Source organism: Dendronephthya gigantea, unplaced genomic scaffold (genome assembly GCF_004324835.1).
Source record: "Dendronephthya gigantea isolate DGI-Jeju-01 unplaced genomic scaffold, DenGig_1.0 000024F, whole genome shotgun sequence".
NCBI lineage: Eukaryota > Metazoa > Cnidaria > Anthozoa > Malacalcyonacea > Nephtheidae > Dendronephthya > Dendronephthya gigantea.
Genome location: NW_021163034.1, coordinates 1647780 through 1663766, shown reverse-complemented (window position 1 = coordinate 1663766; position 15987 = coordinate 1647780). Strand labels below are relative to the sequence as shown.

The 15987-nt window shown below is 37.2% G+C and overlaps 3 protein-coding genes across 3 annotated transcripts; all 3 read left to right on the top strand.

Moving 5' to 3' along the window:
* Window positions 1-1791: 1791 nt before the first annotated feature.
* On the top strand, window positions 1792-3587 carry LOC114522787. Its single transcript, XM_028543535.1, has 6 exons — window positions 1792-2095; window positions 2209-2239; window positions 2320-2364; window positions 2635-2673; window positions 3279-3306; window positions 3393-3587. Exons 1-6 carry the CDS (start codon window positions 1792-1794, stop codon window positions 3585-3587), a joined length of 642 nt encoding a protein of 213 aa, XP_028399336.1.
* Window positions 3588-4893: 1306 nt separating this feature from the next.
* On the top strand, window positions 4894-7736 carry LOC114522786. Its single transcript, XM_028543534.1, has 4 exons — window positions 4894-5103; window positions 5451-5688; window positions 7143-7219; window positions 7641-7736. The coding sequence occupies exons 1-4, from the start codon at window positions 5080-5082 to the stop codon at window positions 7734-7736; spliced, it is 435 nt and encodes a 144-aa protein (XP_028399335.1). The 5' UTR covers window positions 4894-5079.
* A 680-nt stretch (window positions 7737-8416) lies between these two features.
* LOC114522865 (THO complex subunit 1-like) lies at window positions 8417-15760 on the top strand. The gene is made up of 25 exons (XM_028543635.1): window positions 8417-8492; window positions 8597-8667; window positions 9035-9095; window positions 9240-9306; window positions 9440-9558; window positions 9785-9833; window positions 10351-10446; window positions 10527-10597; window positions 10818-10852; window positions 11274-11379; window positions 11623-11717; window positions 11951-12002; window positions 12340-12381; window positions 12491-12549; window positions 12792-12858; window positions 13127-13177; window positions 13637-13707; window positions 13828-13857; window positions 13947-14015; window positions 14161-14226; window positions 14424-14507; window positions 14708-14739; window positions 14885-15000; window positions 15086-15125; window positions 15521-15760. The coding sequence occupies exons 1-25, from the start codon at window positions 8433-8435 to the stop codon at window positions 15598-15600; spliced, it is 1689 nt and encodes a 562-aa protein (XP_028399436.1). The 5' UTR covers window positions 8417-8432; the 3' UTR covers window positions 15601-15760.
* Window positions 15761-15987: the final 227 nt, after the last annotated feature.

The following is a 15987-nucleotide window of genomic DNA, read 5'->3' as shown; positions in this document are numbered from 1 at the left end:
TTGTTGAAAAAGTAATCAACTACTTCGCTACTTTTAATATAGAAAATATAGTTCGCGACAACTTCAAACTACCAGTTTTAAAAAGTAGTCTATACAGTTACTCGCAAATTGTAGTTCGCTACAGTTGCAAACTCCAACAACTCCGATACTACCCACCCTTGACATATTCATATGTTAAAATTTGGTTTTAAACAAATATGTTAGTTATTTCTAGTGAAAGACCCTGCTATTTAAAATATAAATATTTTAACACAGTGACTTATATAACTTTTCATTTTAAATTCTATAACTAATTTTGTTTAATGTTCTAAGCAAAGCTTATGCAGTGCAACTCAAAGTCTAAGCATGTATAAAAGAAATAATTACAACCAGAAATAAGCAACCCCCCCCCCTTATAACTGTCTAACATTTTATGAACCCCCCTTTTTTTCTGGCTAAAAAATATGTGACCCCCCCACTATTTCCACCTCCCCACCCCCCCTGCTAAATTATGACCAGTCCCTAACTCAAAAAGGAACGGCACTACTATACTCACATATTTGTGTACATATTTCCGTTGTTTTATCATTGTGTTTATTCATACTCAAAGAAAATCTAGATTGAAATTCTCTAAAATTGTAATAATTTTCAGCGCGGTCAACCAGGCCGAATGAAACACAGGTGTTAAAAGTTCTGCTCGAATAGTCGGTAATATAAACAAAAACTTTGTTCACATTTTAACTGCTCCATTCTTATAACATGGGCCACAGTATCGATATGTAATCAGCAAACACAATACCAGTTATAGCTGCGTTTCTAAATTAATATGTAAACTAGAGTTCATGTCCAAAAAACATCGAAACACGCGCAAAATCTGAGCAATCACTATTATACCGACCGGCCCCCTATTGACAATGCTATTAGCAGGAGCGATCCTAAAATATTTAGAATTATAAATATGTGCTTACCCTGACATAATACCAATACCACTGTTACAGCAATATGATTCTGCATGTCGAAATTGATGACCTAAAGGAGGCTCTCCACTGTCAAAGTTCGCCGGATTGGTTCGACCTTAGATTCTTTTGACTCGGAGTGCAGCAGCAGTTGCGCATGCTCTAATTCTGCGAAAATTCCCGTTTGATCAGGCCGAATAGCAAGAGCAATTAATCGGCGGGGATGAATATTCTCATAAATTTATTCGCCTTATGCCCGACTGACTTATCATGAAAGCGGTTTTTAGCGTTGTGTAAACATGAAACATCAAACAAAACTCGATTCTACTCAAAACTACTTCCCGCCTGGTTTGAAGATTTCAAACTTAGATTTCTTACATAATATGATAAATAGGTTTCATTATAATCAATAGTGGCACAATATCGTGCGGCATTTTTTCATAGCGATAAGAATACATCGGCCTGCTTTGCATGAATTATACGGCGTTGTGGAGAATATTCCCTTGAATATACACGACACTAATGTTTCAAAAGAATGTAAATTTTGATTACGTCAAGCACGTGCAGCGAGATGGGTCTTCGCGATGAGTGGAAAAGGAACCTACGTCTTCAATACTTGCTGGGGATTTTGCACGCAATTGTCTTCTTTTTTTGAATGATGGGAACCACTTTAATAGATCATTATAGACTCGAATATTTATATACATTATAACTAGTCACAAAGCGCTCAAACCACCATTCACAAGATGTTTTCGTTTAGGTTCATGATGATCTGAACGTAAAATCAAGTTCCCGAAACACCCGTGCGCCTGGCGTTGTGGAGCTGGAGTTCATTGAGGGTTGTGCTGGTACTGAGATGGATAAAGTATCCGAATACAAAAATACCACCCCATCGCTCGCCGAGTCCTCGGTATCTCACATCGTCAGTTTGTTAGCCGACGAACAATGCTACAATGGACAGGTGTTGATGGACGTTGATAGCAAGGATCTCGTATGTACCTCTGGGTACAATGAGGCCCAATCAGAAGAGGTACAGGATGACGTAAAAGCTGGTGCCACTTGCGTTACCCTGCAAGTTATCGATAATGCAAAGAAGACATATCGTGGGCAACAGAAGTCCGCAAATGCAAAGACAATATTTCGATCTTCAGAAAGAAGAGGTAGGTCGTTTATGTGTTTAAAACCCCCCAAGCTCGCCAAACAAGATGTGGCAAAGCGATTTATGATAGGATACAGTCCGCGAGCGATATCACATTTCACACTTTTCTTCCAGGTGCAGTCTTCAGCTCAATACCAACGAAAGAGTACGTTTGTCTTTAATGCATCCTTTATCCTCGTTAAAAACACAACGATGACTTATTGATAAAACTCTTTGAAATTTTAGAACTGTGAATCCAAATAAAGGTTTACAGGAGGCTATAGAAGAAAGGTTTGTCATGATGAATTATTAATGTCAATCATCATCGCGAAAATATTGACGCGCGTAAAACAATTGTCGTGTTATAGTACGGAAATTCACAAACTTTCCAAGGTTATACTTTCCGGACTTCATGCCTACTTCTCTCTCTGCTTCTTCTTCCCCCTGAAATCAATGTTTTATCAAATTATAATTAGTTAACTCCGTATCTCAATGTAACGGACAAATTCTCGTATAATTCCGCTTCTAAACGGACACTGTTTTTCTTATGTTGGCATGCAGGTTAAAAGCTTGTTTAAAGAACTCGGCAGCGTCATTGAGGTAAGCAATATTTTACAAACTATACGAAATAGCATGTATTTACATTTTTATAAGAAGAAAAAATCCGTCGCACAATCGAGCTTATGGTTATTACAACAAGATGCAGGGAAACTTCACCTCTCGCTCTTTAGATAAACAAAAGATTCTGCAAAAAAACAGACCCTAGTCACCCTACGTCCTACGTGTTAAAAAAATTCAGTTTTCTGACTTCTCTTGCACAGCCCAGTTTACTTTCGCAATAATTTGCTTCCTATATGTACCAGTCGAAGATGATATTTCGTAATGTATATAAAGCAGTTGTATAAAAATATTGCCCAGAGAAGCACACAAATTTTGTACATATTTGTACTTATAAGTAACAATTGTATCCCGAAATGTTTATCTGTATAACTATTTGAAATATAACTAAGTCGATGTTTGCACAACCTTTTACAACCAAACGAAGCTATGCACGGTTTTCTGCGTTTTTGCGAGTTCATTTTTCGTGTATGTGCTGTTCAGAAGCTTGCATAGCTATAAATTTGTCTCATTGGTACGGAAGATAAGTTGTCTGTCTTCCCAAGTATGAAAAAGTGCTAACAAATATTTTGTTATTTCAATAATAGGGAGCGACCACATACTGCCAGCAATAAGGTTAGTCCACTTACGTTTTATACATGGGCCATATTTAGCAGCCTTTGTTTTAATACTGTAACTCTATAATGTCATTAAATCCACAGTTGGCAAGAAAACCAATCCAGTCGGATATCGATAGTGACATGCTTCGCTCCGATCAACTGCCGCCCAGGCCTAAAACTGTTCCATCGTCGCACGTTGGTCGTGGACATACGCTGGCCAAGAAAGACAATCAAAGTCAAGTTGCCACACGAGACACTCTTTTTGCTACCCTAAGATCTTTAAGAACTGCAAGGTAAGTAAATAACAGTTTAACCCATGGACGCCGGAGAAGGGGGCGCAGGGGGGAGCATTCGCCTCCCTGGCACCTTGATTTCCACTTGTTTTTATTACTTTTCACCGTAAAAGTGTCTCTCAAATGACGTTTTCGCCCCCCTAACAACGTAATCCTTCGCAAGCTATATTGATACTGTCTAACATGTCTGTAGGAAAAACAATACTAGGACGAAGGTAGACTCCTGGATAAAGCAGAATGAGCCGTCCTTCGAAATCTCGGGCAGGAAAATTCAGGTGGACGGTAGGTCAGATACGGGCCAAGATAGTGAACGAAGAAAACCCTCTGAAACCAATCAATTACATGGAACTATAATTGTCCCAAGCCGTGTTCCCGGAAGTCGTTCAGGCTCGAGTGTCTCTGCGAACACAAAGGATACTTCTTCCATAAATCTGGTCGTAGGAAAAGCCTGTTTTAAAACTGAAGACAAGGAAGGAAAAGAACAAGTCGATGAGGTGACCATGGTTAATGACACAAAGGAATTGCCTAAGTCTAATTCGGAGATGACAGACTTAGTTACAGAATGGTAAATATTAAGTCAACTTTTTATTCACTATTTTTTATTACCATGCAAGTTCGAGTATTCCATGTACCGGTATATTTGACCATCTCTAAATTTTTGTTACGAATATTCCGTATTCCCTTTTCCGATATATTCGATCATGGTCGAGTATACCATACTCCGGTGCATTCGCCCATGGTCAAGTATACCATTTTCCAGGATATTCGACCATGGTCGAGTATACCATTTTCAGGTATATTCGACCATGGTCGAATATACCATTTTCCGGTGTATTTGAGCATGGTCTAGTATGCCATTTTGGGAAAAATGGTATACTCGACCATGGTCGAACATATCAGAAAATGGTGTACTTGACCATGGTCGAGTATTCCGATATATTCGACCATGGCCGAGTATAGCATACACCTGTATATTCGACCTTCTCTATTTTTTTATTACCATCGCCAAATATACCATATTAACACCTGAAATTAACAGCACATATTCCAGTGAACTCAACTACACTCTCATATTCAGTTTCTTCTCATATATTTCTTGCAACTGTTGAGATTTCTTCTCGTCTATGCATTATCCTCCGGAACGAACCTCTCTCTCTTAGTCAGAAGCATGTATTTTCTCATTTAGGCTGTCGAAGCTTGAAATAGATCCTGGAGATGCAGAGGACAAGCGTGGCAAATTCGAATCTTTCCAGAAAGATGTCGACACACACAAAGAAAGTCCAGTTGGGTCTTCGACTTCCACGCAACTTCGCAAGAAATCAAGTCTGGTTTGCAAGGTTCCGGATTGCCACGCCAAACGTGAAGTTAGATTCTCAAAAGCTAGAGAAACTCACAAAAGGTCAACAAGGGGATCCACACGGGTGCGGGAATTGAGCGAGGAGAGTTTGGAAGCTAAATGGAACGCCGTGGAAAAACTCATCTGCGCTGGGCAGAAAATGAATGCCTGGTCCAGAGAACAGGTAGTCAGAATATGTAAAATTAAAAAAGTGGTTTATTCATGAAAATGGTAGACGCAAAACATAACATACATAGGATGCATTCATTTTCCTCGAAGACCAGAACTCAAAGAAGACAAATAAATGGCGTGATTAGGATCTAATTTAGTTCTGTGGTTTGCTTCTTTAGAAATAGGATGATTAATTCATATTTACTTTTATTTGATCTTTGAAATAACGACAGGGGTTAGTAATGAATTGCTTGCAAACAAGTTTTCCTTCGGCAAAGTGAGAGAGCCTGCTATTCTCAAGATAAGTAATGGAATGTGATTAGGACAATGCAACGTGACCATTTTTTAAATCCTTTTTAGGTAATCCAAAGTAGTCCTGTGCTTCAGGCGGGGAGTCAAAAAGTACAAACAGGAGTATGTGGTAAAGTGTCGTCAGAGTATGTGCCTTCGGTCACGATCTCAGCAAAACAGTCTAAACTGGCGCATTTTGTCGTGCCAAATCCGAGCATGGATACTCTGAAGTCTGGGGAAGAATCTGATGGTACAGGAATTCGAGAACGAAAGTTCGCGAGGAAATATCAAAGTTTCAGTGCAGGCGGTAAGAAAAACGATTGGAATACTATCTAAACTATTTCCACACTTCGCTTTTCAAGGGATTATTGGAAAATAATACATACTATGTAAAGTTTCCAGCATGTTTGCCGCTCATAACAAACATTAAACAATATAACCTTGCTTTGGTTATGATGTCAAATATTTTGAAATGGATAACCACGCTGTTTTAATGGTCAAATGCTTGTCCTATGTAAAGTTTCCAGCTTGTTTGGCGCTCATATACCAGCATTAAACGATATAACCATGCTTTGGTTATGATGTCAAATATTTTGACATGGATAACCACGCCGTTTTATTGGTCAAATGCTTGTCCTATGTAAAGTTTCCAGCATGTTTGGTCACTCATATACAAACATTAAACAATGTAAACATGCTTTGGTTATGATGTCAAATATTTTGATATGGATAACCACGCTGTTTTAATGGTCAAATACTTGTCCTATGTAAAGTTTCCAGCATGTTTGGCGCTCATATACAAATATTAAACGATTTAACCATGCTTTGGTTATGATGTCAAATATTTTGACATGGATAACCACGCTGTTTTAATGGTCAAATGGTTGTCCTATGTAAAGTTTCCAGCATGTTTGGCGCTCATATACAAACATTAAACAATATAACCATGTTTTAGTTATGATGTCAAATATTTTGATATGGATAACCACGCCGTTTTATTGGTCAAATGCTTGTCCTAAGTAAAGTTTCCAGCATGTTTGGTCACTCATATACAAACATTAAACAATATAACCATGCTTTGGTTATGATGTCAAATATTTTGAAATGGATAACCACGCTGTTTTATTGGTCAAATGCTTGTCCTATGTGAAGTTTCCAGCATGTTTGGTGCTCATATATAAACATTAAACAATATAACCATGCTTTGGTTATGATGTCAAATATTTTGAAATGGATAACCGCGCTGTTTTATTGGTCAAATGCTTGTCCTATGTGAAGTTTCGAGCATGTTTGGTGCTCATATACAAACATTAAACAATATAACCATGCTTTGGTTATGATGTCAAATATTTTGAAATGGATATAACCACGCTGTTTTAATGGTCAAATGCTTGTCCTATGTAAAATTTCCAGCATGTTTGGCGCTCATATACAAACATTAAACAATATAACCATGCTTTGGTTATGATGTCAAATATTTTGACATGGATAACCACGCTGTTTTAATGGTCAAATGCTTGTCCAATGTAAAGCCGGTTTCCAGCATGTTTGGCGCTTGTATTGCTTGTAAATTTTAGCTTGTAAATTTGAGCTAACTAAAAAATATTCAAAATTAAAGACTAATTATGGAAAAATTATTGGTGGAGCTAAAGCCCAGCGAGCCGCCCTGATCCGCGGTCCCTTGTCTATAGCGCTCACTGTTCACCTTCTCTTATAATTATCTGAAGTATTTTCCTCATATATGTTTCGATATTGCGCCAGGGGCCGAGAGAGTGCCAAAAAAGACTGGGAAAGATCAATACTGGAATCAAACGACATCATCGAAATTGGAAAAGGATGTAAGATATCATATACTATTAACATTTGCATAAAAGTATAATTATAGATCTGGGGCTAGTTGTATGAAAGCCGGATAGCGTTATCCACCGGATAGTGATTTTTTCAACTGTTCTAAAAATGCTTGAAAAGCGATAAAATTTCATCTTTGGAACCAACAATTATTAAAGAGGATCCTGGAATTAAAGCGATTGAAAAAAGCACGATCCCGTTGATAGCGCTATCCAGCTTTCATGCAACCGGCCCTAGATTATCGCCAAATGACCGAAGAGGGCGGAGGGGAGATGGGGAGGTCTTTCTAATATAACCCATCACTTTTATCCAGCTTTGCCACAGTGTCCGCTAAATAACATTGATTTGAATAAATATTGAATAAAAAAAGGCTTCTTGTATTTATTTTATTCCATTTTTTTCTCTTACCAGAAATTAATCATGGGTAGCAAGGAATGGATGGACGCACATTTGACTGCTGTTTTAGACAAAGCGAAGATGACAAGAGAGCTTTGCCAAATGGGATAACTCAGTTATATAGTATATTATGCACTTTTTGCATGCCACATTTTGTATGTTCTTCTAAATTTATATCAATATCATTCAACTAAGATTTGGATCGGCTATTATCATTATACGGCTGATTTTACGGGTACCTTACTTCGTTTCAATTGTGATCAACAACGTATAAATATTTCATTCCAGTAGTCGTAATGCAAAAAAAACACAAGAGAAATGTGAGGCATTTCGCCCAGAATGAAAAATACTCTAACTTGATTGTCTGCTTGTCAGTTCCAGTGAACTCAAAGAAGACTGGAACGTTCACTCTCTGGCTTTCGCTAATTAATGAGTGGAGCCAATAGGGGGGGATTATGATGTCAAATTTTTTGACATGGATAACCACGCTGTTTTAGTGGTTAAATGCTTGTCCTATGTAAAGTTGCAAGCATGTTTCGGGCTCATATACAAACATTAAACAATATAACCATGTTTTGGTTGTGATGTCAAATATTTTGACATAGATAACATCAATTTTGAAAGTGAATAAACAACTTAGTAATTGTTGGCATTAGTATGGACACTATTGATAATTTGATATCGGAAACTGAAAGAAAACATACATGTTGTTTGTGGAATTTTTCTTCAATTTATGGAAATTCAAGCCTTACTTGATGGAAATTTCAAATTTAAAAGTGGAAGCACTCGATTACGAGCATTTCCAATATGGCCGACGAAAATGATATTTCAAATTTTGATGCTCAAAAAGTTTGTATCGGTTTCAAGGTACGTTTCTCTCAGTGGTACTTAAAAGAAAATAACTATGAGATTATTTTGTGTATTGAAGAAAATATAGAAGGTTTTAAAAACTTCTTTCTCGGACTTTTTAGGAGCTAATCAAAGATATAAAAGATGGAAATATTTCCGCATTGTCCGCTCATTTTGCCAGCACAGTCGGCAGGTATTGACTCATCATATGCACTTTGATGATCACTAGGTATTTGTGGCACCAAAGAACTAGACTAAGTCCATAATCTTATAGTTTACCATACAGTCAATCATGATCACAATTCTCGTTATATTGTAACCTGTCATCCTAACGTTAACCCTGACTGTGATTCCTGTGAATTGTGCAAATCGTGCACCGTAGATTTAATTAAAAAAAAATATGGTAAATGTAAGTAGTGGTAATAAACATTGAAATTGTGTGCTTGATATCTTGGTAGTGGTAATTAAGTATACTTTCTGCACTACATCCCAATCGCAGATGGCAGATCTGACACCATGCAATCATAAAGTCACCAGACTGTATTGTTCCATTCTCTTAGTGAAGCAGAGAAACGCTCATCCGCTGACCAGGCATTTCGAGAAATTCTCATGGAAAAGCTGGTCAGTATATAAAAATACAGGAGCTAATACCAGTTTTTTTTTCTTGGTGTGGATGTTTGTCATATGTCATCTCAACCACACTTCCCCTACCAACCTTGAGCACTGTTAAAATCTTAATATTTAAATATTATTTTCTTTAATTAGACTGTTGACAAAGATTCAACTGTATGTGATGGTTTGGTCCACAATGCAATTCAGTGTTCAAGGAAAGGTATTCATGTATATACAAACTAATGCATTTGCAGCAAATTCAGTTGCCTTACCCTGGGCAGAGTTCTTGTGTTGGGAAAGGCAAAATTATAAAATGTTAACAACACTCATTTAACAACACTCTTTATCTCTAGGCATCACCTCTGTACCTCTCCCAATAACTTTGTTGTCAGACATGTTTGACTGTATAACACTTGATGTTTGTGAGCAATTGTTTCATATTGTTGAGAAACATGTTGTAACCTGGACATCTGTAAGTACCTGCAGTAGACAGAGTGGTTAATTTTTTCCATATGCACTATTCTTCCAGTAACGTATCACAGGGGCTAAATGGTATACTCAACAGCCAGATTACCAGCACTTTCCTGGTAGAAGTAATGGGCAGGTTTTGCACCAAAATGTTAATCACGGTGTAGTTTATTAGCAAAACTTGGTGGACAGTTTTTGACACTTTCATGTTCAACACTTTCTTGTTTCAGGAACCATTTTTCCTAGCAGGGAAGAACCTGCTTCTCAGGATGTGTAATGGTATGTGCTGTGTTAATAAAACTTGAATGATTGCACATTTGGATTTATACCAGTTTTGGGTCATTTTTTATAACTCTTAAAGAATCCTTTACTCTCTTATAATATTCTTTTGTACACATAAATTAAAACTAATGAAACAATTTTTATATATTCTCATACAGCAGACACCTGTTCTTTAAAAACTTATTAAGGAAGTTACATTTTCTAAAAAATGCAAATTTTAAGCAAAAAAGATTTTCGGAACTTACTAGAACACTGACTGCTCATTAGTAAACTGTGGTGACTAATCCTTTTCAGTACTAAAGGGATATAGAACTAGAGCTGGGGTGAAAGACGATTCTACACTGTTAAGGGTTTAAGAGGAAAAAATACTAGGAAAGAATACTAGGAAAGAATACTTATTCCTATTAATCCACTTACCTAAATTGTTGTTTGAACCATTTTTCTTTACCTTTACATGATACACAGAAATTAGAAAGTTACCAATATCTTGACAATAATGTCATTCTTTGTTCAGATTTATTACGTCGCTTATCAACATCCCAGAATACTGTATTCTGTGGGAGAATACAGTTGATTCTTACAAGACTTTTTCCACTCTCAGAAAAATCAGGTTCAATATTACATGTACCTCATTTTGAAAGACATTTGCAATGAAAAATAGTTTGTCTCATCTATTTTTTTTCTACCCAGGTTTAAACCTGATGAGTCAATTCAATTTGGAAAATGTGACGGCATTTGATTACAAGGGAACTCCAAGTAAGGTAAGTGAACTCCAAGATGCTGGATTGTTATTCCCCAATGTGCTAATGCAGTCAACATCTCAATTACCAAAGCTGAAAGTACTGCCTGGAAAGTTGGTTGCAATCCTGTTAAAGGATCTTACTCGTATTTTTCTTCGCTTTTCATTCTCCAATTCGTGGTATTCTAATTCTTAGTTCTCATGACAAAACTATGAACAATTGATTAATAATATCTTTTCAGGACAAAAGTAGTTCAAAAAAGGAAGTTAATGACAGGTAAGATTTATTCAAGTCATTGATTCAAGTCTCCTGGTTACAGGATACCAGCAGCTTTTGCCTTTAGAAAATGTCAAATTGTGTAAGAAGTTTAACAACTCAGTTCACATTGAACCAAAAAGCCCTTGGTTTAAGTGTACAATCCCCCACCTTTCATCTTCCCCTCCCCACCTTCTACCCCCACCTTTCACTCCCCCAATTTTTCACCCTCTTCTCAGCCTTCCACCCTCTCATCTTCCACCCCCTCATCTTTCACTCCCTAACCTTCCACTGCCCCCCTCCACCTTCATCTTTCACTCCCCCCACCTTCATCTTCCACACACCCCCCACCTTCATCTTTTACCCCCAGCCTTCCACTGCCCCCACCTTTCAACCTCCTACCCCACAATTTCAAGGTTAAAGTACATCTTATTTTCTGCAGTGAGGTAGTTGATTACGTGCTCTACACGAAATTTTGGTCGTTGCAAGATTTCTTTCGAAGTCCCACGCAGTGTTATCATGAACTAAACTGGAAGAAATTTGTTGATGTAAGAAAAATATTTTGAAACACCATATATTTTTTTTCAAAAACTGTATATACTATAGATACAATACCTCAACAGCTTTGCAAAACACAACAGAAACATTTGTGAAATTGCTATTCGTGATGTTTTCAACAAGCAAAACAGTTTATTACTAGAAACATTTCATGTCCCCCAAGTGTGATTTATCTTGGTTTGCCCAGTTCTTTGCACTTAATGGCATGAGAACAAGTGTCCGTTTTCTCTTAGAATGCGTCTGCAGTTCTTGCAGCGTTCAGCAGTCATAAACTGGAGCACGTTTCGAAGAAACGGAAACACAACGAGAGCAAAGATGTTGCGATGAGGTGAGAATGACTACGACATTTGAGCAAGATAACAAACATTTCAAACTCAATTTTTTGACAACTATAAGGCCATCACAGCTGATGGGACGAAAACTTACCTTACCTTCAAAACTTTAAACGTAAACACAAAGCGCGCAAGAGACGATGAATTATATAGTCCTGTAACTCGAGAACTCGATGGCTATGTTATACCTGTCAATCCTAATTTTCTTTTACTGTACTGTTTTTTAAAGCGACGCTTCAGATCAGCAGACGTATTTCGCCAAGTTTCTGACGAGCGAGAAGGTGAGTCGATTACATTTTTTGGAATCCTTCACTCAAGCGTCGTCCATTTCGTTTGCTATATACTCGCCATTTCGTTTACTACTCGCCAAGTCTTAATTCTTGCAAACGGCGGGAACAGAAATACTTTAGCTTTCCATGATTGGATAGCGAAATGTTTTGCCTGAAAAAAAATTGCTGTCAAAATGTTGTGCTAATCTTTACCAATACCCGATGAAAAAAAAACAACTGAATGCTCTCAAGGCATGCTACTAGGTTACAACCACATTTTGATGGATTGAACATTAACCGACAAATATAATTTCCTCATTGTTCACAAAATAAAATCGTTTTCTTTCAGTTACTAAATTTGCAGTTAAATGATTCAAACTTTCGCCGAACAGTAAGTATTTGTACCGATATCTTTTCACCCTTATCATATGTAGTAATTAAAAGAAATGATACTTGATGTAAGCGTAGTGTAAGAGATGTCTTCTTTTTTTTCCCGTTAGATTCTGGTTCAACTACTGATATTATTTCAATATCTCACTGGAGAGGTAAAGTTTAAAAGGTATGTATAGTGTATTTTATGAAACCGAGCTTTAACCTCGCCAAGTACTTCTTTGGCTTTTCCATGATACCAATATAATGCATATATTTATTGATCTTATAAACTTTAGAGTGCAGTTAGCATTTTTTTTCAACGTTTCAACTTGTAGTCGGTAGCCAAATATTTTGAATGAATTGCTCATCTTAAAATACATGTAGGAATATAATATTCATAATAAGAACGCGTGCGTGTTTTCTTTGTAGTGCTAGTCAAAAATTGAAAGAGAAGCAAAGTTCGTTCGTGAAAGATACAACTTCAAAAGTGTACGAGGTAACTGCTTAATTGCGCTCTGCATATAGTATATTCAGGCGATGGAGTGCTTGTTGGTAACCTGCTAGGAATTGCTACGGTAGTCATCTCTTTTTCTCTACAATATCATACAATGTCTATAGCATTTCACATTTAAACCACATTCCAAAACCTCCTTCCAACCAGCAACACTTTAAGTCTTTAACTTAACTATGCTGGGCCCGTATCATCTCTAACTTGCTTTCTCCATTTGCGCATCTCATCTTCTGTTTCAATGTCACGTTTTTAGTTGCTCAGAGAAACACCGCCTGATGGGGATAAGTTCGCGAAATATGTCGAGGTATCATTTCCTGGGGCCGGTTGTTCGAAAGGCGTTTAGCTTAAACGGTGGATAAGTCAAAAATAGAAAACCATATTATCAATTTATTGAACAACTGAGCTGAAATATTTCGATGTAAATATTTTAATGGTCAATGGAAGTACATATTAAGTGCATAAGATGCGGGTTCAGTCATTCACAAGATGTATATGAGAGTATTTTTAGACTTTGGGTTATCCACCGTTTAAGCTAAACGCCTTTCGAACAACCGGCCCCAGCAGATAATTTCAGCATATATAAAACAAAAGTTATTCCGAATAGATTCATTGTATCTGTTAAAAAATTTTTGATTCACAAATTACGCAGCAAGTCAACTCGGGAGAGCAGGAACCCGTATTGCATATATGCCGGCAGAGAAATATCGAACTCCTGTATTTTGTGCAAACCTCGTTAATCACAAAGCGATTTCTCTCAATTAAGGGTGCATTGAACAGAGAAGAGAATTGGATATCATGGAAGAACGCCAGCTGTCCAAGTTTTGTGAAAGAAAAGTAAAGTTTGATCATTTCCCTCCAACATCTTTAACAACTTTCTCCTACATGCATTGCCTTTTGCATGTTATTCTCTACGTTTTGCTCACTGAAACAACCCATTTTTTCTTTCTTTTTTAGGGAGGAAGCGACGACGGACTCCACCAAGATGTAAGAATGATTTGGGTCATGATATTCCTTCTAGTACATATTCTCTGAAACGAAGTTTTTTTGTAAATTAATCTCTGGTCATTTCGCAGACCACGAAAACGTAAGGCAAAAGAGCGAATCGCCAACATCACCTCAGGATCTAAGATAGACATGGGAAGGTAAAAAAAATAGACACCATCTTATCTCTATGTGTGGTAAACACTGAACTATATAATGTAACTGGAATAATATATGTCAGAATGTAAAGAGAAACTATGAGGAGCTCGTTTGATTTTAAGATGTCATTTTGTTGTACGTTTTCAGCAATGAACTAACGCGTCTTTGGAATCTCTGCCCTGACAACATGGCGGCCTGCAGGTCGGAAAAAAGGTAGATATAAAGATAAAGTCACACTTTAAGAGAGTAGAACTTGGAAGTAATTTTAGTTAATTCTTTCCGAACGTGGATGTTTTCTAAAAGAATCAGGGTAAACGTGTTTCTGAGAATCTACTTGGCTAATCACTAGAAAAATGACGGTTTATTTGACGAATTTTGACGCCTGAAAATCAAATGTCAATATTTTACAGAAACGTTCTTCCCGACTTGAAAGAATTTTTCGAGGAAGCAATCGATCAAGCTGATCCCGAAAGCCAGATCGAAGAACAGTACAAGTAAAGCAAATTTGAATTTAATATCTTCATTTATCCATTGTTTCTTGTGAAAGAAAAGCCTAAATTATGACGTAACATCCTTCCATATGCTTTACACTGGATTGAAAAGAATGATATTCATCAACTTTCAAAATCGGCTTGTCGTAAAATCAATTGTAAAAACTGTTAAAATAACAATTGTGTGATCTCTATTTTTTCAGACTTGTTAATGATCCGAAATTTGGTTGGAGAGGTACGAACTAATGTTCTCGTATTCACATAAATTTCTTGCTAACTTGATACCTGTTGCATCCAGGGGGGGGGGCGATTCACGGGGAGCATGGGGGGTTGTGTTACGTTGTATTATTGTGCTAATGTTAGTTCCTGATTTTTCGCAGCTCTGCGACTACTGTCGAGGAGAAGTCAACATTTCTTTCAATCCAGCACGAATCCCTTCAAAACGTTACCGCAATATTTAGACTTAGCCATACAACAGCTGGGGCAAGAACTTATGGTAGTGTGTGAAATAATCATTGTTTCTTTTTAAACGAGTTTTAGTGATTCCTTGACGTTGTACGTTGTTGTTGTTTTTTTTGCAGCCTCCTATTAAAATAGAAGAATCGACGATTGTTGAAAATGGTGAGTGTAGAAATATCGTGTTTACCTAATCTTTTCGGCCTAATTGAATGACCAGTGCCAGGCCCTTTTTATTGTTTTGTCTTTATAATCGCGCCGACAAAAAAGGGACTGGCACTGACCATCAATGCAGCCAAATAACCCTTAGTTATCGTTCCAGTCTATATGTAAAGTTCATTGCTAAATTGCACATAAAGCCAAGAAATTCTCATTTCCCATTCTTAGAAATTCTGAATTTCAAGAAAACCTCCCAAGTCCATGTTTTTGATGGGGGGGGGGGTGATTAGGTACATGGGAATGCCCTGGTGACGTCACCGTGTTGTAGGACTAATAATCTATTGGTCATTGAGTGAGCTCAGTCTCGTGTGTTTATGGCATTTGCAACCATAATATTTCAGGTACTTCCACGGAAGACAAGATACAAGACACGAAACCAACACCGCAGGTCGTTATCAAACAGGAGAAGGTGGAAGACTAACACTCGCGGTAACTAACAAAAAAAACGGTAAACTAAACAAAAAACCGAAGTGATTAGTTGAAATATATCATATGATAGCTAATACTCGAATTCGTGTTAATATAACAACGAGTCGAACTTTTGCTATCGAATTTCCTCAAATTTTTCAGCAAAGGTTAAAACATAATAAATAATGCAAAAGAATAAAGCAGCGTAACATATTTCCGTACAATACTATATTACCCGACGTTCGACCGTCGACTTTCAAGGGATTCATGTTTACAAAACGAAGCAATGCTAATGCGTAATATTGTCTTGACTATAAAAAAGCGCAGTTAGGAGCACTCATTTAGAATTCCTCAAACATTGTTCACCGACTCCAGGTAGGTATACCACGCCTTTGAAATG